This window comes from Diabrotica virgifera, chromosome 7 (assembly GCF_917563875.1).
Source record: "Diabrotica virgifera virgifera chromosome 7, PGI_DIABVI_V3a".
Taxonomy (NCBI): domain Eukaryota; kingdom Metazoa; phylum Arthropoda; class Insecta; order Coleoptera; family Chrysomelidae; genus Diabrotica; species Diabrotica virgifera.
In genome coordinates this window covers 89286687-89314095 of record NC_065449.1, presented here as the reverse complement: position 1 = coordinate 89314095, position 27409 = coordinate 89286687, and the positions used below count along the sequence as shown (strand labels likewise).

At 32.3% G+C, this 27409-nt stretch overlaps 1 protein-coding gene across 1 annotated transcript in view; it reads right to left on the bottom strand.

Annotated features, from left to right (window-relative positions):
- LOC126888089 (alpha-tocopherol transfer protein-like) overlaps nt 1–21539 on the bottom strand; it is a 40508-nt gene extending 18969 nt beyond the window's left edge. Inside the window, exons 1-3 of the mRNA XM_050656112.1 lie at nt 21354–21539; nt 6161–6320; nt 3899–4151 (exon numbers count right to left, since the gene is read on the bottom strand). Of these exons, the coding sequence (XP_050512069.1) occupies nt 3899–4151; nt 6161–6320; nt 21354–21495 (555 nt within the window). The 5' untranslated portion in view covers nt 21496–21539. The remainder of the gene's footprint in view (nt 1–3898; nt 4152–6160; nt 6321–21353) is intronic.
- Between the last annotated feature and the right edge of the window lie 5870 nt (nt 21540–27409).

Below are 27409 nucleotides of genomic sequence, written 5' to 3'. Positions count from 1 at the left end.
ACACCAGCTGCTCTTAACAACAATGCTGGATGGATAGAAGATACGACACAGAACTGCCAACACTACGTTACTACCCTTTACGAACCCTTCACTACTGAAGAAGTCTCAAATATCATCAAAGAGCTTCATAACTGGAAATCTCCTGGACCAGACGGAGTTCAAAACTTTTGGCTCAAGAAGTTTTAGAGTGTTCATAAATGCTTATCAACACTAATTAATCATGTTGTTTCTAATCCACAGGATATACCATCATTCCTAACTCAGGGAACCACTTATTTAATACCGAAAGATCAAAATAACACCCAAGATCCAGCCAAATACCGCCCAATTACTTGTCTTCCAACTTTGTATAAATTCGTCACATCCTGTGTAGCCCTTCGTATCTACCAACACTGTCCTCTGAAAAATATCATCGAGCCTCAACAGAAAGGATGCGCTAAGGGTTCCATGGGTTGCAAAGAACAACTCATCATCGACTCAGTCATTTCTAACCAGGCATATTCCAAAAAGAGGAATCTTTTTACTGCCTTCATTGATTACAAGAAGGCCTTTGATTCGGTGCCGCATGAGTGGCTTATAGATATATTGAGAATATATAAAGTCGATGATAATATAGTGACCTTTTTAGAACATCTCCCAAAATTTTTGGGAGATACACCTGCATACCAAGTCACCTAGGGCTCGATAACCCGGAAAGAGTCCCACCAGAGCTCAATACTTTTGATACCGTAGGTATCTGGGATGAGTCAATTTTTCACTTAGAGGGAGTGTGAGCCGTATGGCTAAATCTGGATAAACGTTAATACAATTTATGTTTAAACTTTTTTGCCATACAATTAAAACAATTTTAAGAAATGAATTCGTCCAATACTACATACATACCAAAATTTTATTAATTATTCTGAAAATTCCACACCTGTAATTTTGAACCAATCAAAATACGTTATTTTGACAGATCACCATGGCAACGGAGGTATTTTATCGGAAATTTTTTGCTCGTGGGGTACCCAATAGCGAATTATAGTGGAAATTTTTTGACGTTTACAATAACAGAACATTTTTGACAGACTGGTTTTTATTTGTTTACATAATTTAGTTTTGATTCATTTTAGTTACAAAGCTAAGATGTTTTCTATATTCTTCGGACACCTCCTCTCTTCTTAATGGCGAAAATGCAGGACTTTGAATGTTTTCAATTAAGTTTCTATGTCTAATAAAAAATATATAATATTTAGACACTAATTTATTTACCTTTTTCCCATTCAGTACTTTCAATTTTGCGTAGTTTAGACAAATACGCCAAAAAATAATTTTCTATCACTTGTAGTTACTCAAAACTTATGTAAAATTAAAGAATATACTATTTTCTATCTTGAAATGTTATTCCCATGCAACTACAATGAGTAGAAATTACGAATTTGAAAGCCTAAACAATTGCTGACAAAGCTATGGCGCGCTATTAATCTGTTCATGCAGCTTTGGATTTTCAAATGCAAATTTGGTGTGTAATTTTCTTACCGAATACCACGCGAAGTCAAATTAATATCCGGAAATTTTTTTTTGATCATGAATATTTTTAGAAAATTTCCCTCGTCTGCGACTCGGGAAATTTTCAAAATATTCATGATCTCAAAAAAATTTCCGGAAATAATTTGACCTCTAGTGGTATTACTAGTGAAAATAACGAAGTTGATAATCTCTAAGTCTAATATTGTTCTTCCTATACATACAAATTATTTTTAAAAAATTTTAAAAGTGATTATAAGTATGTGTTACGAATATAATTTTACAGAACATTCGATAAAGGTATATTATAAGAATAAAGTTTTACGAATATTTCGAGATACTACGTACATACACGAATGTGCTCAGTATATTTGGTATGAGAATATTCTTTGAAGTATATGCAAAGAACATGAAATTTATAATGTTTTTTAAGGTACATGCTATGCTTGTACTACGCATATACAAAAAAAATATATTCTGACGAATGTTGGTGGTATATGCTTTGAACATGATGCGAACATCATTGTTATGTGGGGACAATAGCTACACCTCGGCCGTTTTTCGTACAATTGTCGATTGTGGGGGCTTTGTCCTCCTTAGCACAAGGTTTCTCAAATATATCTTCAACTTTTCTTGCTTCTGTAAGCAGCTCAGTAAAAGTTGAAACGGAATCTCTAGAAATCTTTTCTCGAATCCCCTTGTTTAATACTCCATAAAACAATGATCTAGCTAAACTTCTTCTGTAAGGCTGCCTGGTTCTAATTGCGCGAGAACAGCCCTACATCGGCAAACAAAGACGTCCACTGTCGTTTTTTCGTCTTGCTCCTCGGCAAATAGTTCGCGGTGCGCACAATATGCCGTTTTTTTACCAAACGTAATACTTAATAAACGGACAAGTTCTTTCAATGTCGAAATGGTATCTTTAACGCCTTGATACCATTTTGCCGCGAAATCATCGAAAAACATATCGATTTCCCGAAATGCATTTTCGTCCGATACTAATGCACAATCTTTATATATTTCTACGCGCCGCTAATAAAGGCATTTACGGCGGTGTTCTTGTGTCCATTAAAATGCGAATGGCATTTCGACAGGTTGCCACTTTGGAACGACCGCGAAACGGGACCACTTTGTACCGACAATCTCGACAAAAGTTCTTGGAATTATTCATTGGTCAACATCACGTTTTGAGCCATGTCTCTAATGTTTATATCCACGGATCTATTTGAAAAATCAGAGTCCAACTCGGAATGATTTATCGCACTCAAATGTTGAAGGTTACTGTTTGCGTGGAACGCAAATTGTATAAATGATTTTGCATGCAAAGATTGGAAAGTACTTGCCAGTAAATAGCTGTGTCCAAGCTTGGATAAAAATACCTTCAGCACTTTTCTGCACACCACACTGAATGATCCTTGGAACCTTGGAACAACTGGCACAAAATCACTTCAGAGTTCGACAAAACAGAAGGTTTTTAAACGTAAAGTCCAGTAAGTCATACTGAAGCAGTCAATTAATTGTCTAATAAATTAAATAAAAAAAGCATCCGAATATCCGAAGCACTTTGAAGAATATTTCGACTAATTATATACCGAAGCGAATTATGTCCGAATACTATAATTACCGAATCCCTTTGTTACTTGTTAACAAACAATAGGTCCACTAAATATTTATACCGAAGAGAATGTCCAATATAAAGTGTAATAGTAACCGAAACACTTAATTATTTTTAACTTTGAGTTAACGATCTAATACCCGCGAAAATGTCCGATTAACTCCCGAAACTCACTTTTCACGTAACGAAAAACAGAAAAACTCGATTTAACCCGAAATTTTCAAATAAAAGCCACTAGTTGGGGGCCAAATATAACTTCTAAGCGCCACGACGGGTGACGAATATTACACAATGTTACTAATAATAATTAATCTCAGATTTCTTTAGGGTTTTTTTTACAATGAAAATCACGATATTGGATGGAACAGTGTATTTCGTGTTTACCATACAAAAGTCTATCGCTAACTAAAAGCAAAAGCTAGTATATGTCTTTGTGTGTTCTATTCACATCTGCAAACCTTAAAATAAAAAACGCAAACACTTGGACCTCCCACACACTAGGGCACGGGCCATGTTTTGGTGGTTTACCATACGCATATTAGAACATCCCTTACATAGGCGCCACACAAAGGGTTGGTTTGTTACAAAGCTTAATAAAAGTCACGAAAAATAAAAATTCTTAGAGAATACCTTATTTGTATTAGTTTAATAAAACGATTAGTAATAATTTAATAATTAAACGATTGCATTAAAATTATGTTCGTTATATATTATTTTGTAAAAATCTCTTTTAAGACATCATCGACAAATAATTGGTATTGACAGACACTTACTTACCTCCAAAATAAATCCGATCTTTCTAATATCTTTGGGACCCACTGCTGCAGCTTGGCTAATTTTTATATTTTTTAAATCAACAAATATTTTTTCGCCCAAACAAAGATCTTCCCACATTTTCACTTCAAACATATTGGCATATGCCAAAGCTGATAGTTTGATTGTATTAAACGTATCCACTTCTACGTCATTGATTTTTACCATTATAATTCTTTCTAAATTTGGAGTAAGATCAGGTAACGGGAAGCAAGTCCTGAAATAGTAATTTACGTAACAAATTCCGAAAGTGATATTTTACGAGACGAGTAGGAAGTTTCCAGGGCGAGCCGTAGGCGAGTCCTGGAATCCTGCGAGTCTCGTAAAATCACTTTTGGATCGTGTTACGTGCAATACTTTTTCTGCAGCCGTTTTGTATGTTAAAAAGAATATATGTATAAACTTTACTTATGAACTGCCTTTTCTTCTTGGTCGACAGCAGGACAATTTTGGCAGCTTTCACCAGAGCAAGAACCGCAAGATTTAGTGCAATATAATTCAAGTTTGCGACACCCACAAGTTGAGCCACATCCTTTTTTGCAGTTGCAAAATATAATTTTAAGTAGTTTTTCTGGTACAGGACTATCCGTCATTTTGTTTAGTTTAGTACCAAGGTGCCATTCACTTTTGTCGATCCCCAATCAGCAAAACTGAGAGTTCTGTTACCCGATATGTAAATACAAAGCAGACACTGCATGTATAAAAGAATAAATACTCAAAAAACATCAAAATTTAGACGCTCCGTAATTTTCAAACATTATCTCTAGAAAAATGTATTTGGGTTTTTAACAATAACCTGGCTTCCCTTTAAGTTTTTTGCATTCACTCTCACACCATTTTGTAGGGAATTTCATAAGCTATAATATCATGAGGGTTGAAATCTCTCTAGAGCCTTTTGTTCAGAGAATTCTAATGTTAATGGGCTAAAAAGACGCTCCCTTTGCATTGAAATCGACATTTTAAACTCTTATATCTCGCTTAATTTATAAGCTACGTAAGTTGTAAAAAAAGTAAAATTTTTAGTAAAAAAAGTTAAATTTTTGGAGAGAACACTTTTTTTCATAAATCCAATGGTTTTTGAGATATTTGGAAAAAATAACGTATTTTTTGAAAAATCGAAAAAAAAAAGAAATTTACTTAAAACAAGTTTTTTCAACATGTAATTGTTTTAAATAATTCAAACTTCTGGAACGTGTTTCGGAACACAAATAAAGTTAATTTTACATGGGCTACGATTAATGTTAATTTTGCCGGACATGGCATACATTTTACCGTCATTTTTTCTTTTATAATTTCGACGTATTTGACTTATTTTCGTCATAATTTGCTTAAATTTCATGCTAGAGGCTATTATCAAAGCTTATTTTGAAGATCTAAAAAAGTACTTTATTAACATTTTCTATGAAAAATTAATCATTTTTTCCGTTATTTGAGCTCAAATCTTTGCATAAATTTACGAAAAACAAAAGATTCGTTTTCAATGACTCATAAGTTGCTTAATGTTATCTAAAAAATTTAATTAATACTGACAATTTTTTTTGTTTTTTATAAGCTTAATATTTAATAAGAATGATTTTTCCTGAAAATGCGTAATTTTCGAGTTATTCGCGAAGAACTATTGAAAAACAAGTTTTTTTTGGAATGTTCAACCGCGAATAACTCAGAAATTATTAAATTAAGTAAAAAATTGTACTCTACATTTTCTTCATAAAATACAATTCTCTATCGATTCCCGGTGTCATTTTGAAATTTTAAATTTCCACTCCCGAGAAAGGGTGGCATTCACCCCCTGCAAAAGTAATTTCTTATTTCTTCTGGAAAATAGAGGATAGAATAAACAAGAGTTTCTTTTATTGGTTTCACAAAATGTTCAAAATGTTTCATATATTCCATAAATAAGTTCTATTTTATACAACCGTTTGGACATACCGCCAAATATAAAAAATATTGGCCTAGGTAGTGCACCATGCATCAAATTATCATTTCGATTTTTTCGCGAGAAAGGTCGGATTTGTTTCCCTTGTTTATCCTAATTGTAATTACTTATCCGTGGTTAAGTATTGTCGTGAATGTTTTTGGTCCCTAGATGAAAAGCGGGTGACCTTGTATAGTTCTTTGTGTATCTATTAATTATTCATCTCAACCGCGATAGGGATTGTATTTTTCTGATCCAGTAATGTATTGGCAGAATGATGAAAGTTTACGCCACAAAAAAAATATACTTACATTTGTTTGTATGTCGATTCCATACCGCTAGATGATGGACTCCTATTCATAAAGAGTTCTGGAATAACTGTTCTCACTGCGTAATACATATCCAAACATTGTTTTGCTCTTTCAATGCTAAAGTTACAGATCGTCAAAAAATATTGAATCATAATATCATCTGAAAAATAAATTTATTTTATTTTAGAAATACATAATTAAAAAAAAATAAAAAGGGTAAGATCTACAAAGCTATTTACCACATTATTAGCGGAACAAGGGGGTCTGTTCTTAATAATAATCTGCGATCCCGGGAGGGGATGTACTTCAGGAATAGCACACGTACCCACGCTAAGGGATTTCCCTATCCTCCCATCCCCCCGGAAAAGCCATGTCTAAACCAAAAGTATTCCCACCGACTCTGAAGATAATCTTCCGAGAATTTTGCATCATTTTAACACAAAAAGGAAAATTCTGAATATGCCAATAGCAATGGAAAAAAACATGCATAAAAGTTGACAGGAAATGAGAAAACACGTAATGAATTTTTCCACCTACCTCTATCGAAAGTATACTTTTCCGGACTTGATTGTAGGGACCAAAGTTGTACTTTTCCTCCCTAGGGAGGAAAATATTTTCCTCCCTAGGGAGGAAAAGTAAAAGTGACGTCATGGTATTTCATTCATGAAATATAACTTATTGACGCCCTGTAAACAGGGCCGCGTTTAGGTCAAATAACGCCCTAGGCAATTATCTAGTAGCCGCCCTTCAAACATGTACCATTTTTGCGAAAAAAAAATGCAAGCAGAATTTTTTATTTAAATAAGAATGTTAGGTTCTTCAAATAATGTTTGGATATGTGTTAAAAATATTCTTTATTTTACATCAGGCGTAGTGTTACACATTACTATTATAAGTATGTTTGAGGGTTTTGACCTGTGCCCAATGCATGCGTTTTAATGAATGATACGTAGAAATTGCCTGTTTGTAGGCGCGCCTACTCGTTCGATTTTAAATGAGAGATGCATTGAAAACATTACTCAAGCACTATGTGTTTATAGCTTTGTTTAACAATAAAAAAAATGAATTTTTAGCAATGCAAATAATCAAAACCGGTATAATTTGACACGAACTTTCAAATGCGGTAAGCAGAATTGCTATTTTATTTTTTAATCAAAAGTTATTCGGGTTCAAAAATTGCAATTTTTCGATATTTTGAAAGTTCAACCGCGTTTATCTCAAAAACTATGCATCCTACGAAAAAACTTGTAACAACATTTTTTGCTTAGAGTGACCCAAAAAATAGAAAAAATGGTTTGTTTTGCTAAGAATCGCTGTTACGTAATTCCTCAAGTTCTTTGTTTATAACAATCTTATCGACATCCGGATCAACTGTTACCCAAGTTTTTTTTGTATTTTGTCCCGTAGAACACTAATTTTTTGGTTAAGTCCATCTGAATAAGTAGGCCGTTGTACCCGGGCCGAGAAAAAATTATTTTTTCAAAAATTGTTTAAAAAATTAGACTGTTTATTATCTAATTAATAAATGTCTAGACAAATTGCATATTTGTAATGTACACAAAAGTACATACAAATTAAAAGAAGAAAGATCAAAATCCATTGAGTAGATCCCAAGATATAGAAAATTATAGTAGTTTTAAGTTGCTTTTTTAATTTTTGAACTCATGCATTTGTCGGCTCCCGCCAGGTAGCTGACAACTTTTTAGTTATTGTTGACCTATAGATGAAAACATAGAGAGTTTCCTGCCTAGAGTTCGCGTCCGTTTTTTAAGTAACAATTTAGTGCAATCAAAGCAGTAGCCCTCCCTTCACTTACCATGACTAGTCACCATTTGAACTACATTTTCAAAAACTCGAGTAAAATATCACCTTTTTAAATATGTAAAAAGATGTTTTCTACAGACAATATTTTTAAAGTTATTCTAAATGTTTATAAACTAGTATTTTTTATTATATTAGATAATTTTTTATCTTTTATTAATACATTTTGATAGTATCACTTTTCTACTTTCATTTGGCATACGCAGAATTGTCCTATCTTCATTATTTTCTGTCATTTGTTATTGCAAAACAAAGGTCTCTGGGATAAACAAATAGAATAACTTTTAAACTAATTAATGGATCGGTCTCAAATTTGAGGGTTTGTTATGTACCCCAATACCCATCTTTGAGTGAAACACTAAAGTTCTAAGTTAGTTTTAGTAAAAGTTATTAATAAATAACGATTTTCAGTTATTTTGCAGTTTACTAACCAACATATTAACTTTTTGACTTTCAAAAATCGTCATTTTGAAGGTTCTTCAATGTTCTAAAAAAATAAATTTTGTAATTTTGTCAACTATTAAGCTTTTTAATTGAGTGCAAAAAATGGAAAAAATCGCGTTGATTGCACTAAATTGTTAATAATTAAAAAACGGATGCGAAGTCTAGGCAGGAAACATGTAGGTTTTCATCATATAGGTCAACAGTCAACAATAACTAAAAAAGTAGTCAGCTACATCGATATTTCAGTGTCCCGAACATGGTCTATTTGTTGCTTATTTCCCTGGAGTATATCTGTGCGACGACACGAACCTTATCTACTTGTAATAATACAGTTTGAAAATCCCAACTCTAACTCGATGTCCTACTGTAGACAAGTCAAATCTTTAGTTTCTGCAAAATGTGCAACATTGAAGTGTTCAATGGCCCTTTGCCCAGCTGCCGGCGGCCTAATAATCACTAAATTATGACTTCCGTCCTTTTTGAATGAATTGTGTTAAGATAACAGAATGCTGTTTGTTTTATTTTTGTTATGAATGCAATTTGTTTTATTCTATTTAGAAATGATTGCCCACTTCTATTTCATTGATGGATGAACATATTATATGAAACTTGTTATTCGATTTTAATCTTTATATACAAATATTTTTGTACAGTATTTTTGCCGCCCTCTCACAATTTGCCGCCCTAGGCAACTGCCTATATTGCCTAATGGATAAAGCAGCCCTGCCTGTAAAATATCTATTTTCTATTACGTAAGTATCTATACATTTTAACGTTTATTTATAAAACACCCTGTATTTTGCAGAATGGTAAAAAACAGTAAATTGTTATTTTGATTTAACAATGTTTACATTAATAATTTGACTTATATTTGACAGTTGACAGTTATATTGTAAAACCATATGTATAACATGGGAGTAAAGTGCCTTTTCCTCCCTTGAATGATTACTGCCCTCTGCTACGCGTCGGGCAGTAAACTTCATTCTCGGGAGGAAAAGTAGCACTTTCCTCCCTTGTTATACAAATAGCTATTAACTATCTAGGATAGACACATCAAGTTCAATCAATACCGAAAATAAAGTAAGACTTTAAGCTGAAAAGGCTAATCAAGTAGCAGTGTGTGTAAATGACATATTATGGAGAAATAAATATCTGGATATAAATACATTAAGCATCAAAATAATTAACACACCACATTAAAATGGGACATTTTTGATGTCTCGTATTTCCTAAACCTGTTGTCCGATTTGAGTAATTCTTTTAATTATTCTTTAAGAATGTCGGTTTGATAATATTATTGCTAAACAGGTAAGTGTCATTATATACCGGGTGTAACAATCATAATGTGTTTTTCCTCAAAGTGTGAAACATCCTGTGAAATATTCTAGCGTATATAAAATATTAAAGTTAAAACATAAGTGTAGCTATAGGCTTTCTTAACATTCTACTTTTTAATTCAGTCACTTATGTGGGATAATAAAAAAGTTAGGTACTTTAACAACTAGCCATGTTATTCATCAATACAAGGTGTTTCTAAATAAGTGCCACAAACTTTAAGGGGTAATTTTGCATGCAAAAATAATGACCGTTTGCTTTATAAACATATGTCCACAAATTCTTCGTTTCCGAGATACGGGATGTTGAATTTTTTCTTACAATCTGACGATTTATTTATTGCTCTAAAACCGGTTGAGGTATGAAAATTAAATTTGGTAGGTTTTAGGAGGTAGCTATTGCGCATTTTTTGACATACAATTAAGAACTTTATGTTCACCATTGGCGTGCATACGGGATGTATCTAAAATGTTTATACCCGTATGCACGCCAATTGTGAATATAAAATTTTTAATTGTCTGTAAAAAATCGAGCAATAACTACCTCTTAAAATCTACCAAACCTCATTTGCATATCTCAACCAGTTTAGAGCAATAAATAAATCGTCAGTTTGTAAGAAAAAATTCAACATCCCGTATCTCGGAAACAAAGCATTTGCGGATAATATATGTTTATAAAGCAAACGGTCATTATTTTTTCATGCAGACTTACCCTTTAAAGTTTGTCGCACTTATTTAGAAACACTCTAATGTACACACTGTATTGATGAATAACATTGCTAGTTGTTAAAGTACCTAACTTTTTTATTATCCAACATAAGCTAATAAATGAAAAACCAAAATGTTAAGAAAGCCTAAAGATACAGTAGAGTTTTAATTTAAATATTATTTTACAAGGTGTCCCAAAAGTAGCGGAACGGTCGAATATTTCGCGAACTAAACATCGTATCGAAAAACTGAAAAATACGTGTTTAATCATTTTCAAAAATCTATCCAGTGACACCAAACACCAACCCCCACTACATCCTCTGGAGGTAGGGTGGGGGGTAACTCTAAAATCTCAAATGGAAACCCCAGTTTTTCTTGCAGATTTGGATTCGTTACGTAAAAGTAAGCAACTTTTATTCAAGACATTTTTTCGAACTGTGGATAGATGGCGCTATAATTGGGATTTATCCTGATACTATAGGTAAATTATAGAAACGGTCTAATATCTCGAGAAATACACTTCCAAATGAGAAACCAAAAAAAAATTTTTAATACTTTTCGAAAACCTATCTAATAACACCAAACATGACCCTCCAACCCACCCCCTCTAGGTGGCGTGGGGGGTATTTTTAAAATCTCAAATAGCAACCGCCACTTTTTATTGCATATTCGGATTCGTCATGAAAATTAAGCAACATTTATTCAAAACATTTTTTAGAATTGTTGATAGATGGCGCTTTAATGGCAAAAACGATTTATTAGCGCCATCTATCAGTGGAGGGTCATTTTGGTGTTTATCGATAGGTTTTCGAAAAATATTAAAAACCTGTTTTTTGGTTTCTCATTTGGAAGTGTATTTCTCGAGAGATATTAGACCGTTTCTATAATTTACCTATGGTAAATAAATCAAAATAATCTTCGAACCTTTCATTCAATTCTGAATAAAGCCTGTCAATTGCAACATTGAATGTATTAATCTTTAAGTCTTCTTTGCCACTAAAGTTGGGTTCAGAGGATTCCTTTTTTTTTGTCTTCGCCAGGGGGAGCTTTTCTTTTCGGCCGTCTTTTTATTTCAAGGATATAGTAGTCCAGGGCGCATCTGTTTTGAGATGGAAGTTGAGAGTTGACTCAAATTTTTTGCAGAAATTGCTTGAAAATAACTCAAATAATAATATTTGAGTTATCCTCCCACTCAAAATGGTCCGGAACATAGTTTAAATAATCAAAATGTCAAAATATGAAGGAAAAATTCGATTTTTTTATTGGTTTTTTTATTATAACTTTAAAACTATTCATTTCTGAGAAAAATTGTACTAACATAAAAGTTGCATAATTAAATTTCGTACAATATAGAACTGGTTAAAACTTTAAAAAATAGTCTCCCTTGTTGCAGAATAGCAATAATTGCGAAAAAGCCCATATAAAAACAAGTATTCGCATTTTACGTTTTTCAACCATTTATGCTATACTTAGGACCTTCATATTTTACCCAGAAAAACTTTATGATATAGTAAAACAAAACTATAAATTTCATTAGGATTGGTGTAATAGATTTTGTAAAATAAATTTTGCAATCCAGCTTTCGCAAAAAAAATTAATTTTTTTTAAATGTTGCAGAACTGAAAATAAAGCAGATAGCAAATTGATTTTTTTTGCTTGTAGAAGTGTACTGTACCTTTCATTTGCAATTTGCAAAATTAAAATCGATTAATTACCACTTCGTCAGGAAATCTTTTAAATAAACATTAATTTTTGGTGCTACGCGCAGGACAGGGGTGTTCGATTCACACAAGTTGATTTCCACCAAAATTTCTTCCAATCTTTATCTAATATAATTATTTTCTTACTCTATATTTTGTTGTATTTTCTTATTTTAATTCCACAAAAATCAAACTAATTTTATTATTGTTTAAACAATTGCATATGTTTAAAAATAATAAACTTTTATTCTCTAAGTTAAAATATATAAACAAAGAAAGTTTTTGCTAAAAAAAGTGTTATTTCAAAGGATAGAGTATGTGTTTTCATTTTGCAATAAACAAATTTATTTATTTATATCGATTTATTTATCGAACAAATTTATTTATTTATATCGAAATGTAATAAAAATTAAAATGTATCAATCATTATCAAAGGTCATTGGAATGCCCAATCAGAGCAAACTATCCGCTGTCCTGCGCGTAGCACCAATAATTAAAGTTTATTTAAAAAAATTCCTGACGCCGTGGTAGTTAATCGATTTTAATTTTACAAATTGCAGATGAGAGGTACAGTACACTTCTATACGCAAAAAAATTTCAACTTGCTACCTGCTTTATTTTTAGTCCTGTAACATTTTGAAAAAATGAATTTTTTTTGCGAAAGCTGGATTGCAAAATTTATTTTGCAAAATCGATTAAACCGACCTTAATGAAATTTACAGTATTGTTTTACTGTATCATAAAGTTTTTCTGGGTGAAATATGAAGGTCCTAAGTGTAGCATAAATGGTTGAAAAACGTAAAATGCCAATACTTGTTTTTGTATGTTTTTTTTTCGCAATTATTGCTATTTTGCAACAAGAGTAACTATGTTTTAAATTTTTAACTAATTCTATATTGTTTAAAATTTAATTACGCAAGTTTTATGTCGGTACCACTTTTCTCGGAAATTAATACTTTTAAAGGTATAATTAAAAAACGAAGAAAAAAATCGAATTTTTTATTCATTTTTTGACATTTTGATTATTTAAACAATGTTTCGGACCTTTTTGAGAGGGATGATAACTCAAATATTATTATTTGAGTTATTTTCAAGCAATTTTTGAAAAAAAATGTAAGTCACCTATCAACGTCCAAATGCACTAATATTTTTACAGATGCTCCCTGGTCTATAGGTTTAGACAACTCTTTTCCCCTTTTTTATAGGAATCAAAGTTGTCTCTGAGGCTCAATACGTACTCCTTTAGAGATTTGTATATGTTGCAAGTCACATTCAAGTATGCAGCAGTCTTGCAATGTTTTGCTACTCTTATCAAAACGTTGTAAAATATCGTACCACATGTTTAGTAGAATAGAATTCTCTAATTTGAAAAATTGTTTATAGATTTCGTTAGCTTCAGCTCCGCTCACATTTGTTTTCCTTGTATCGGCGATATTTTTTTACTGCATCGTAGTAGCTCCAGTAGTTAAGTAAAATAGCTTTTACAGCATGCCATTTGGCATCTTGTAACGTTTACTCTTTTTAGAAAGAGTTTATTTTCGTTATTTCTATTTTTGACAATGTTTTCCAACACGACCCATCTTGAACTAGATGCACTCATGAAAATGTAAAATTCTTGAATTAACATGAATAGTTTTGTTACTGCCAAATAAGAATCAGACGTATGTGTGCCTACTACTACGCTGCGACCCCCTTTTGCTTGCGGCCCTAGGCCGCGGCCTAGACGGCCTAGTGGTAAATCCGGCACTGATTCCACAGGGTGTTCAAAATTTTCAGGAAAGAACGAAGCAATTATTTGAATTTTTCAACGAAGCAATTATTTGAATATTTATTTCTACATGGTGAACCGAAACTGTTGGTTTATTATTGGAATTAACTTATAAAAAATGTTGAGTAATATGCAATAAAATTATAAGAAATATTGAAATTGATGACCTTCAAAATGATGCCATGAAAAAGACTGGCAGCAAATTCGTCCTTAAGGTAATATAATAATAATAAGTAATAAAAGTTATTACACTTAAATACATAAATTTTTAACAAAAAAGAAATGTATAAAGCCAGTCAAAGATACAGGTTTAAAATTATGACATTTACATAAAAGTAAAAAAATAATAATTAGCAAGTGCACTACTTACATAAGTTTATATAGGTACATTTAGATATGTTAGTTCCATGTACTATTCATAAAATCGTTTGTTGTATACGGTTCTAATTTACACAAAAAGCGTATTACAATCTCCCTTTTTATCATGGAGATATCATCGGATATCTTCAAGTGTAGAGAGGCAGGTGGTTGTAGAATTGTATACCTGCATATAAAGCTCGTTTTTCCAGTAATGTGAGCCTATGATAAGGCATATTGTAATTGAACTTGTTTGTGGTGTTAAAGTTGTGTGATATGTCAAATGGTTGAAAGTACTGCTTGTTGGTAAATATGAGTTTGAGACACTCATATATGTATAGGGCTGGTATAGTGAGTAACTTTAGCGATTTAGAATGACTCCTGCATGATTCAGAGTATTTCAATTGCTTCAGGACACGTACTGCTTTTTTGGTATTTCAAAAACTTCGTTAAAAAAACTGCGATGTACTTATTCTTAGATGTTGCCCAGGCATTTGACAGAGTTTGGCATGAAGGACTATTTCATAAATTAGAAACTATTCTTCCAAAATCATACACAGACATAATTAAATCGTACTTAACTGATAGATGTTTCAGAATCAAGCAAGATGATGCTTATTCTGAACTTAAAGAAATAAAAGCCGGAGTCCCCCAGGGTAGCGTATTGGGCCCGGTTCTATATCTCCTTTATACATGTGATCTACCAGAATTCGATAACTACTGTTTAGCTACCTTTGCCGACGACACCGCCATACTAGCAGTAGGTAAAGATAACGTAGAAACAGCCAATAAACTAACTACAAAATGCGATAAGCAAATTTCAAAAATGGACTAAGACGTGGAAGATTACATTGAATGAAAGCAAATCAGTACATGTTGATTTCACTAATAAAAAAATTCTGTACGCACCAATAAAAATTAATGGACAAGACATTCCGTATGCCAACACAGCCAAATACCTGGGCTTAAACCTAGACACGAAGCTTCGCTGGAAAGCCCATGTAAAGAAAAAGAAGGAAGAATTAAATATTAAATATAAAAAATTGTACTGGCTACTGGGAAGATACTCAGGGTTGTCAACGTATAACAAGATGCTAATCTACAAACAAGTTATAAAACCAGTATGGACGTATGGTATCCAACTGTGGGGATGTACAAAAAAGACAAACTTGAAAATAATACAAACTTTTCAAAACAAAGTATTAAGGGGCATAGTTAACGCACCCTGGTACATCCGTAATGACGATATCCACAAGGATCTACGAATGGAGCCCGTCGACAAAGAAATCCGAAAACACGCAGAAAGTCATGAAAAAAGACTTCTTCTCCACGAAAATATTGACGCCATCCAGCTCCTGGACAACTCAAACCAGAAAAGAAGACTGAAGAGGACCAAACCTCACGAGTTGGTGTAGTGTGCGACAAAGCTAATAGCGGAGCATTGCGCGACTAGTGTGCAAGCAACGTGTTGGTGTAGTGCGTGATAAAGTGAAAAGCAGCGCTTTGTGTGATAGTGCGCAATCAAAAAGTGCGCCAGTAATAATAAAGACAACTAAGAAGACATCAAAGGGTGACTCTTAGATATTAAGTAGTTAGTAAGATAGGATAGATAAAAAGTTACTCATTGGTCAAAGACCAGATTGTAGCACTTAGCAAATAAAAATAAATAAAAAAAAAACTACCCCATACTATGATGTTATATCGAGCTCTCGAATAAAAATTAGAAAAACAAAAAGACTCTACTACATTGATGTTAACATTTTTTACAAGAATTCTCAAACCATAGTTCTGCTTAGTTCTTTGCAAAGATTCTCGATATGATATGTGAAATCTAAGTTTTGGTCAATCCAAACCCCTAAGCATTTGACATATTCAGATGTTCATTTAGGTTAATATTGTCAGGTGTGTCTGGACCTCGGTTTGTTTTAAAGAATACAGCTTTAGTTTTTTCAGGATTTAAAACTAGTCTTGAGTTCAAGAACCAGTTTTCTACTTCTGACATCAAAGAGTTATCTGCCAGAACTAGTTCAGGTAAATTTCGGGCAGAAACCAACAGTGTACTGTCATCTGCATAATTAATAATTAATTCCTTAGTTTTAGCAACTGATGCCAAATCATTTAAGTAGATAATAAATATTAGCGGTCGCAGAACACCTCCCAGTGGAACACCCCTGGACACTGCCAGAGACTCTGACCGCACATATTGCATTGTTTTTTCCTTAATTTTTAGTGCATGTGCACGTCCAGTAATGTAGCTCTTTAACCAATTTAATTCCACACCTCTAACCCCGTAATGTTCAAGCTTCACAAATAAAACATCAAAATCAACGCAGACAAAGGCCCTGCTTAAATTCAGAAAAATCCCACATGAGACATTCCCAGCATTAAAACAATTATATAATCCCATTAGTTCATTCAAATAGAGCAGTCTCGGTGCACCTACCTTTAAAGAAACCGTGCTGGCTATGGCTGAATAATTCTATAATTATCAAAATAATCGATATCACCCTTTTTTAGGCAGGGTTTAATAATCGCAAATTTCAGATTGGCAGGAAAGCTCCCAGTTTGAACTGAAAAATTCATTATATGCCTAAGAGGTGTACAAATATGAGGAAAACATTTTTTTAGCAAGTACATGGAGACTTCATCATATTCTGAACTGTTTTTTGTTTCAATTTTTTGCATTATTTCTGAAAGTAATTCACAAGTTATTTGCTTAAAAAGAAAGGTGTTTTTATTGTGCGGAATGTCGTATTTATACGTACCTTATTGTGGAAGTTCGTTAGCTATTAATGTACAAGCTTTTTAGTTAAAATAACGATTAAATGAATTTGCACCTATAAGAGTATCCTCAAATTATGGCTGATCGTTCTTTGTTTTTTTTTGTGTTGTGTAAGTTGCCATGTTGTATGATTTGCCAAGAAGTTTTACTTTTATTTTTTTAATTAGCTAATCTATGCTCAGAATGTTAATTTTTCTCTTTTTGTAATAATTGATTATATATTTGCTGAGAATTTTTAAACAGTTGTTTAAATTCTAACGATTGAGCCGATAAGCTCTGAAAATTAATCATTTCATTTTTGCCAGCTATTAGTTCAGGTGTTTTAAATGTAAACTTAGGATTTTTATTATTTGTGATTTTAAGAGGAAAATGTTTGTTAAAGTACAACAAGAAGATGTTAATGAATGCATTGTATTTAGCATCTACTCATTGAGCACAGTAAACATTTTCAAAAAATTCGTTACAAATATCACAACAGAAATCTTCAATAGCTTCGCTCGACATAAATCAAATTTTATGTTTTGTTTCACTTTTTAGACTGTGCAGATCTAAAGCAATACCTGATAATTTAGTTTAGTGAATGAGTATTTATTGTAATTCCATGTTACTTCCAAGTGTATAATTTGGGTTAACCCTATAGAAATAAATAATCGAATAATAAATAGACCGTTGCATAGCCGATGAGAAGAACTTTCAAATGAATAACAATTGATGGATATTCAAAAATTAAAATTGACATTAAGGTTTTTTAAAGTTGCTCTTTCGGAAATAATTAATACATTCCCTACTTTTGTATCATACTGTAGAATATAATAAAATAAACATATGTATTGATAAAATGGCGCACCGCTAGATAGAAAGAATATTTAGGAAAAATTCTCCAATATGTCGAAGAAGTATTGGACAAACTAAAAAATGATGGTATGAATGTTTAGAAGTTATCGAAGATTGAACAGACATTAACTGAAGAAGTGTGTGATATGCCACATCCATAACGTAGACGTAGAAAATTCATGTGATGAATGCAGCAAATATTTAATCGAAACGAAAATGTATATCCTTATAAATAACCGTGAAACAATAGTTAATGTAATATGTAATACCAATTAGCAAAAGTCTATAACTTTTATGACTATAAAGAGTTGTATGGAACCTAATAATATCTTTGGCCATGACCTTTTACACCAATAGCAAATTTCGACTAAAAATTAGCTTCCTTGGTAAAGACTAGACTATTTATAGAACAGCATACTGTAACTCTTTGTGGTGTGTTCAGGATGACGTCAGAACAGTAGAAAAATGACTAGAATCGCATTTTAAAGTGCTTATAAAGCATCCAAAATAGGAAAAACTCAAAATCAGTATATTAAGGGTCAGATTTTGTTATTCGTGGTTTTTTGGGTCACCAAAAACCAATAGGCAATCAAAACCAACCCCAGGAGCACCAGGGGCACAGGGTCACTGCTAAAGCATGTCATATGGAGTCTCGAGGGTTTTCGGCACTAAATTGATGCCAAGAGGTTACTCGGAGGTTTTTGGGGTCGTTGAACAAGAATAAATTATCAGAAACGACACCCGAAGCACCCGGTGCCTAGAATCACTGCTAAGGTAAGTCATCTTATGAAGTTTAGAGGATTTTCGGCACTAAATTGGTGCAACCAGATTACTCGCGGGTATTTGGTGTTGCTAAACATGTATACGCCATCAAAACAGATAGCCGGAGCACCTGGTGCCCACGGTTTTGCTAAGGCATGTCATCTTCTGAAATTTCGAGGGTTTTTGGCACTAAATGTATGCAAATAGATTACTAAGGTCTTTTTGGAGTCACTAAATATGAATACGTCATCATAGCGGACCTCCAGACCACCTGAAGCTCTGGGTCACTGCTAGGGTACGTCATCTGGATATCAGAATTATCTGGATTTTTGGACACCAGGTATACTGGAGGTCGGTTATAATAGCATATTCTTGTTAAGCGACCCCAAACAGTCACGAGTAATCGGTTTGCATCAATTTAGTGATGAGCACCCTCGAAACTCCAGATGACGTGCCTTAGTAGTGACCCTGGTCACTAAGGGCTCCGGAGAACGGTTTTTATGGCGTATTCGTGTTAAGTAACACCAAAAACTCCCTATTAATAACATTTGGCCCTTAAGATACTGATTTTAATATGTTTATGTACTTTTGAATGCATTTTATGCACTGCAAATGCAATTCAATATTTACACCCATGTTTCTATTGTAGACTTTTTCCTGGTAGTCCATTCTTTCACGGTTTTTGCTCTAAATTTTAAAGAACCGCTTGGATTGAAATGATATTTGGCATACGTATAGCTTACATGTCAAAGAAAAAAAGTGATATCGTGCCGATGTGTGCTTTTGCCCTGGGGGTGACTTTCACCCCCTTTTGGGGGTGAAAAAATATATGTCCAAAATAAGTCCGGAAATGGGTAAACTGACTAATTTTAAGTAACTTTTGTTCTATAGATATTTTTCGCCAAGTCAACACTTTTCGAGTTATTTGCGAGTGAATATGTTCATTTTTCAACAAAATAACCACATTTTTAGACGGTTTTTCGCAAATAACTCAAAAAGTAAGTATTTTGTCGCAAAAAAGGTTCTTAGCAAAAATATAGCATATAAAAAAGTAAAAAAAAATGATGTACATGTTAGGTCTCTGGATCTCGTAGAACCAGAGTTATAGCCAATGAAAAATAGATTCATATTCACCAAATTTCAAATAGAATATTTCGACGTGAAATATCCAAAAAATTAAGCACTTTTTGGGAAAAACCCATTTTCACTTTTTTAAAGTGTTTAAAAAAAGCTTTATTTCTATTTTTGCAAAAAGCTTTTAGTATTAAATTTAAGCAAGTTACGCTCAAAATAATGTTGGTCCCTTTTGTTTTTGCAAAAAAAAATCGGGAGGACCCCCCTCTAATTAGCAACTATAAAAAAAATTAATCGTTACCGCTCCACACATTATTTTACTGATGTTGTGTTTATATGATCTGTAAGTTTCATCAATTTAAAGTGCTTATTTTTGAAAAAATTTGGTTTCAAAATAAAATTTTTAAAAATTTAAATTTTAAAAAATATGCTTTTTTTCAAAATAACTTAAAAATTGTTAGAGATACCAAAAATCTCAAAAAACAAAAAAAGTCAGGTTTGCTTTTCTGAATATCATGTACTTTTTTGTTTTCTGTTAGACAAAAATTGATTGAGATTTGGTGTTTTTAAATTTGCATACATTCGTGATCAGTGACTCGTTCAACCCCTTTTAACTACAGCCCTTTCAATAATAAGGACTTTGAACCGATAAAACTTACAGATAATATAAACAATATATACACGAGTTAAAAAATTTATGAAATCGTAACGATTAAGTTCATTTAATATACTAATTAGGGGGTAATTTTCTCGATTTTTTTACCAAAACCAAAAGGGACTAACTTTATTTTGAGCGTAACTTGTATAATTTTGATGCTAGAATTTTTTTTTTGTAAAACAAAAATGAAGCTTTTTTTTCAACACTTTAAATAAGTTGTAATGAGTTTTCCCCGAAATGTTCTTCATTTTTGGTTATTTCACGTTAAAGTATTCCATTTGGAATTTGACGAAAATGAACCTATCTTTCATTAGCTATAACTCTGCTTCTACTAGGTGTAGAGACGTGATATATACACCATTTTTTTAAATTATTATACAGGCTATATTTTTGCTAAGAATATTTTTTCGACAAAATACTTACTATTTGAGTTATTTGCGAAAAACCGTCTAAAAGCGTGGTTATTTCGTTGAAAAAATGAACATATTCACTGCCAAATAACTCGAAAAATATTGACTTAGTGAAAAAACTCTATAGAACAAAAGTTACTTAAAATTAGCCAGTTTATCCATTTCCTGACTTTCTTTGGACGAATATTTCTTCACCCTCAAGAGGGGGTGAAAACCACCCCCAGGGCAAAAGCACATATCGGCACAATATCACTTTTTTTCTTTGACTTGTTAGCTATGTGTATGCCAAATTTCATGTCAATCCAAGCGGTTCTTTAAAATTTAGAGGTTTTGCAATATTTTACCGTTAAAGAACGGACTATGGCGTCCGTCGTCCCGAACACAATACAAAAAAGTTGCAAGTAGATAGGTGCTGTATTTAAAGATCGATTTATTTTTTCCTAAATGCTCTGATCTACTATGAAAAATATGAAATATATTAATAATTTCTTGAAAATGTGTAATTGTAAAGAGAATAGTAAGTAGAAAACGAAATACTCACCTGGAATTTCAGGAAAATAATTATTAATTTTGATCCAATATTTGATATTATTTATATCTCTAATAACGGTTTCTTTATTTCTTCCAAAATGTGCCCATATTTTATTTTCGTCTGTTATTAATATACTTCTGGAACCACTCATTTTTACAGACGAAGTCGAATATAGCTGAAGGCAGTAAAAATAATAATTTTATTTTTATTGAAAACGCTTTATATAGATAGTAAAACCAGATTTTTAAATAGTGATTATTAAAATATTTATACTAGTCTTTATTACAAAATATTTTACGTTTTGTTAATATACTAGATAGACCAGGGCGCATCTGTAAAAATATTAGTACATTTGGACGTTGAGAAATGACTCAAATTTTTTTGCAGAAATTGCTTGAAAATAACTCAAATAATAATATTTGAGTTATCCTCCCTCTCAAAAAGGTCCGGAACATTGTTTAAATAATCAAAATGTCAAAAAATTAAAGAAAAATTCGATTTTTTTGTTAGTTTCTTGATTGTAACTTTAAAAGTATTCATTTCCGAGAAAAGTTATACCAACATAAAAGTTGTGTAATTAAATTTCCTACAATACAGAATTAGTTAAAAATTTAAAAAATAGTCACGCCTGTTGCAAAATAGTAATAATTGCGAAAAACCCGTACAAAAACAAGTATTCGCATTTTTCGTTTTTCAATCATTTATGCTACACTTAGGACCTTCACATTTCACCCAGAAAATATTTTTGATGCAGTAAAACAATACTGTAAATTTCATTAAGATCGGTTTAACAGATTTTGCAAAGTAAATTTTGCAATCCAGCTTTCGCAAAAAAAATAATTTTTTCAAAATGTTACAGGACTGAAAATAAAGCAAATAGCAAGTTGAAATTTTTTGTGCCTATAGAAGTGCACTGTACCTTTCATTTGCAATTTGAAAAACTAAAATCGATTAACTATCACGGCGTCAGGAATTTTTTAAATAAACATTAATTATTGGTGCTACGCGCAGGACAGCGGATAGTTTGCTCTGATTGGGCATTCCAATGACCTTTTATAATGATTGATACATTTTAATTTTTATTAAATTTCGATATAAACAAATAAATTTGTTTTTTTCAAAATAAAAACACATACTCTATTCTTTGAAATAACACTTTTTTAAGCAAAAACTTTCTTTGTTCATATATTTTAACTTAGAGAATAAAAGTTTATTATTTTTAAACACATGCAATTGTTTAAACAATATTTTACAAACAATAATAAAATTAGTTTGATTTTTGTGGAATTAAAATATGAAAATACAGCAAAATATAGAGTAAGAAAATAATATATTAGATAAAGATTAGAAGAAATTTTGGTGAAAATCAACTTATGTGAATCGAACACCGCTGTCCTGCGTGTAGCACCAAAAATTAATGTTTATTTTAAAAATTTCCTGACGCCGTGGTAATTAATCGATTTTAATTTTGCGAATTGCAAATGAAAGGTACAGTACACTTTTATAAGCTAAAAAAAAATCAACTTGTTATCTGCTTTATTTTCAGTCCTGCAACATTTAAAAAATGAATTTTTTTTTGCGAAAGCTGGATTGCAAAATTTATTTTGCAAAATCTATTAAACCGATCTTAATAAAATTTGCAGTGTTGTTTTACTATATAATAAAGTTTTTCTGTGTAAAATATGAAGGTCCTAAGTGTAGCATAAATGGTTGAAAAACGTAAAATGCGAATACTTGTTCTTGTATGGTTTTTTTCGCAATTATTGCTATTTTGCAACAAGGGTAACCATTTTTTAAATTTTTGAACCAATTCTATATTGTAGGAAATTTAATTACGCCACTTTTATGTCAGTACAACTTTTTTCAAAAATGGATAGTTGTAAAGTTATAATCAAAAACCAATAAAAAAATCGAATTTTTCCTTCATATTTTGACATATTATTTAAACAATGGGTGCGTTCGGACGACCACAGCGCTGGCCTGCAGGCTGTCCTGAGCCTGCTGGCGTCCTGAGCCAGCAGTAGCTGTCAGACGTCACCGCTGGAAGTCACGCTTAGAGATTTACTAAGCTTTCCCTATCATGGCTGGATACAACCACCGACTTCTGCTGACAGTCAGCCGCTATGGTCGTCCGAACGCACCCAATGTTCCGGACCATTTTGAGTGAGAGGATAACTCAAATATTATTATTTGAGTTATTTTCAAGCAACTTCTGCAAAAAAAATTTGAGTCACCTCTCAACGTCCATCTCAAAAGAGATGCGCCCTGGACTAAGATGGATTTATGTTATTGACTTGTTTTAATTGGGTTTTTTATTTTGCATTTTTTTTTAATAATAATATAGGAATAACAACTCACGTGCAACTTTGAAGGTGATTTGACATAACCCACGTGCGTGCAATTATTTTCTAATACGTTTAGTCCATTGAAATGTCACATCTTTAAGGCTATACCTTGCATATCGCACACCTAGTTCAATAGTGCCACAAGTGCAAAACACAATATTCTCGAGAAATGAGCAAAACGTTCTGTAGTAAACGCGTTTTGCCCTGTAAATAATTTATTTTGAGAACGACTGGTTTCAAAATTACAATTTAGGTAGCAAATTATACACTTATTGGCTGGATCTTATTACAATTTATTAAAAATAAAACGTTATTATTATTTTGATAGTTATGGCGATATTGCGTTGTGAAGAAAGTTATTTATAAAACGATACCTAGGAGATACGGCGGCAATATAATGAAAAAATCAATTGATTTTTGCAGTTGTGGCCGTATTGAATTATATCGGTTGTATTGTGGCAGTGTATATTATCGCCACATCTCTCTTGATTTTTGCAGTTGTGGCCGTATTGAACGTATTGAATTACATCGGTTGTATTGTGAAAGTGTATATTATCGCCACATCTTCCAGTTATGGCCATATTCATTTTCAAAACCTCCAAAAACCCTACAGTGAAATACCGAAGTAACTTACTTTATACTTAATCAAAACAATATTTTAGTTCAGGCTGTATTGCATTAGATGGGCCATTATATAGGCAATATTTTACAGCCTTCACCCAAAATTCAAATTTTTTGCAGTTGTGGCACAATTGAACTAGGTGTGCGATATGTTAATGGAGTCAATTTTATTTTTTTAATGTATAGTGGGGCTTAGTAGAAGCTTAAATTCAAGTTTGTGAGAACGCCACTCTTATCCCCCGGCCGCCATCTTGGAAAAGGAATGCAAATAGTTTTCGCGCTTTATCTCGTAAACTATTAACCCTACAGAAAATCTAATAAACATAAAATGTTGAAAATTAAATGTTCTACAATTTTATTTCTATTACTTTTTTTCTTCAAGTGACCAACAAAAAAGATATAAACAAAAATAAGTAAACATTTTTTAACAAGTTTCCTTTTGGAGGTTAAAACTTTTTTTCAGTTTATTTTACAATAAAATAACATTATAGTAATTTTGTAGAGGGTTTTTCAGCAAACAATTTTCCATATAAAGATGCTTAATTCCATTTATTTACCTACGTTTTACAGCGTTCCAAGCTTGACCAGATTCTCGAATGCTCATAGGAATACAATAAAAACAAAACGTTAGGCTTACTTTTCTATCTATATATTTTTTTCTACAATCACTTGATAAATACCTAAGACTTTTTCGCTTGTTAATGGAAACAAAAAGTTGACGTTTACTGAGTACCGTCACTTTATGGCTCTAGCGCGTAAAGTTTGATTTTACGCGTGTCGTCCGTAGCAACCATACAATCATAAAATACAAACACAATAAACATTCAAACTGAAAGATATAAAAGTTAATGTTATGACATTATAATGACAGATATAAAATAGTTACAATAAAGTTAATGATTTAAAAATTTTTATTTTATTAAGTGATTTTAGAAAAAATTATATATGTATTATAAGCGCAAAGTGATATTATTGCTTTCGAGTACTCGACCTCTTAGAGCAAGGACACACCAGGCGGCGCGCGTCGAATCGACGTCGAGGCAGCGTGAAACACATGGCGCGGTATAACAGCGGCAGCTATGCTACGATTTAAAGTATTTGTATTTCGTTGTTGCCAAATTTAGTCGCGTGTTGGCTGCTGTACGATAAGATGTCTGAAAGTTATGACGATTTGTCTTTTGTAATAAATACAAGTTTATTTTATCTTAGATTAAAGAAAAAAAGAAACGCAGATATTGGATACATCCGATCATAAAGGAACGAAATTATAAGGGATTTTTTACATATTATATTAACGAAATTAATATAATAAAGGCCCAGAGATATTTTTTAATTTTACAAGAATGTCTAAATAATCTTTTCAGGAGTTATTAGTGAGTATTAAAAAGCCGTGTTCAAGAAATAACACCGTTATGAGGGAAAACATATCACCTAAGAAAAACTATTTATAACGCTAAGAGGCATTCCATTCTATGGTACGCCACTGAGCAAATACAGGTGTTAAATTGATTAAAAAAATTATTCAAATTAAAGCCAAAGTACGTATCGAGAAAGACGAAAACCAGAATATAAAAAACCGTAATAATAGCAACAGCCATTTACGGATGTGAGACATGGGTGCTAAATAAAACAGAAGAAAAAAAGATATAGAGTTGAGAACGGAACGTGCTAAGAGCTATTTTCAGGGAAAGAATACAGATAGGGAAGACGGCTGGCATAGAAGCACCAATCAAGAATTAAGGATGCTTTACAAGGGACCAAGTGTAACAAGATACACAAAGTCATAAATAATCAGGTGGGCAGGTCATGTTGAGGGGATGGATAAGGGAAGAATGCCAAATATGGTACTGCACAGAAGACCAGTTGGGACTAGGAGACGAGGTAGACGAAGAAAAAGACGGCCAGAAAGTTTCAGGAAGGTGTAGTATCGATGAAAATTACACACTGGAAAGAGGAGCTGAATAATAGGATATAGTGGAGAACCATAGTTCAGCAATTTTTACATAGACATCAAATAAAATTATATACAGTGGAACCTGATTAATTCGAACTTCCATAATTCGAAATCTTCTTTAATTCGAATTTTTATTCTCGTCCCTAGCATTTCCTATATAAGGAATGGTAAAAAGTCGTGAATAATTCGAATTATATTTTGGATAATTCGAACTTTTCTACTATCTTTTCTGAATATCTTAGAATCCTTTGTCATTACTGAGAAGCTAAATTCTAAAAAGCAGCTTAAAATTTCGGATCTCTTTGGAAAAAAATAAAGTCGGTCCTTTTTATAGCTTGCAAATGTTTTAATTTGTATTTTTGGCCGAATTTTGTTGGCCCATTTTTTTAGGTTGACAAAAACTCGCGCAAGAATAGGAACAAAAACATTTCCAGCGATAAAAATGATCATCTACTGTTTTTTGCTGATCAATTACTGGTATTTATCATTATTTGCAGATGTTTTTGTAGGTACTCCTTGTTTTTGAAGATTTATTTTTTAATTCGAATTTTTGGATAATTCGAATTTTTTTAACGGTTCCCTGAGATTCGAATTATCCAAGTTTCACTGTATAAATTATTAGCATATACTGTATTATCTAAAATTGTAAATACAAGGCCTGTAGAGCATAATAAATAAAATAATAAATAAATAAAATAATAAATAATAATAAATAAGGTTTTTTTTTATTATTTTGTTTGAATATTCATCAATGCGCATATCCCAAATAGCTGGTCTCATCTGAATTTCATTAATTAATTTTTCTACATGTGCATTTCCCATCACAAAAACACTCACTACAGAATTCGCTAGAAAACAGCTGAAACGTCTGTGTTGCACCACGATACACGCTTTATGATATGCCGTCGAAGTCATAAAACCGATTGGCGGTGGATGGGTTCCAGGATATGTCGCCAGAAAGCCGCTGCATCGAAAATTTTAAGAGCGTCTGGTGTGTGTTACTGCATCAAAGTATAGTAAGGGATGCGTCGCTATCGACATCTGAGCGGGGGTTCAGTCGACGTACGCCGCCCCGTCTGTGTTACCTCTTACTCTCAAGCAGTACTCGAACTCTTACTCTCAAGCAGTAATGTATCACTTTTCGC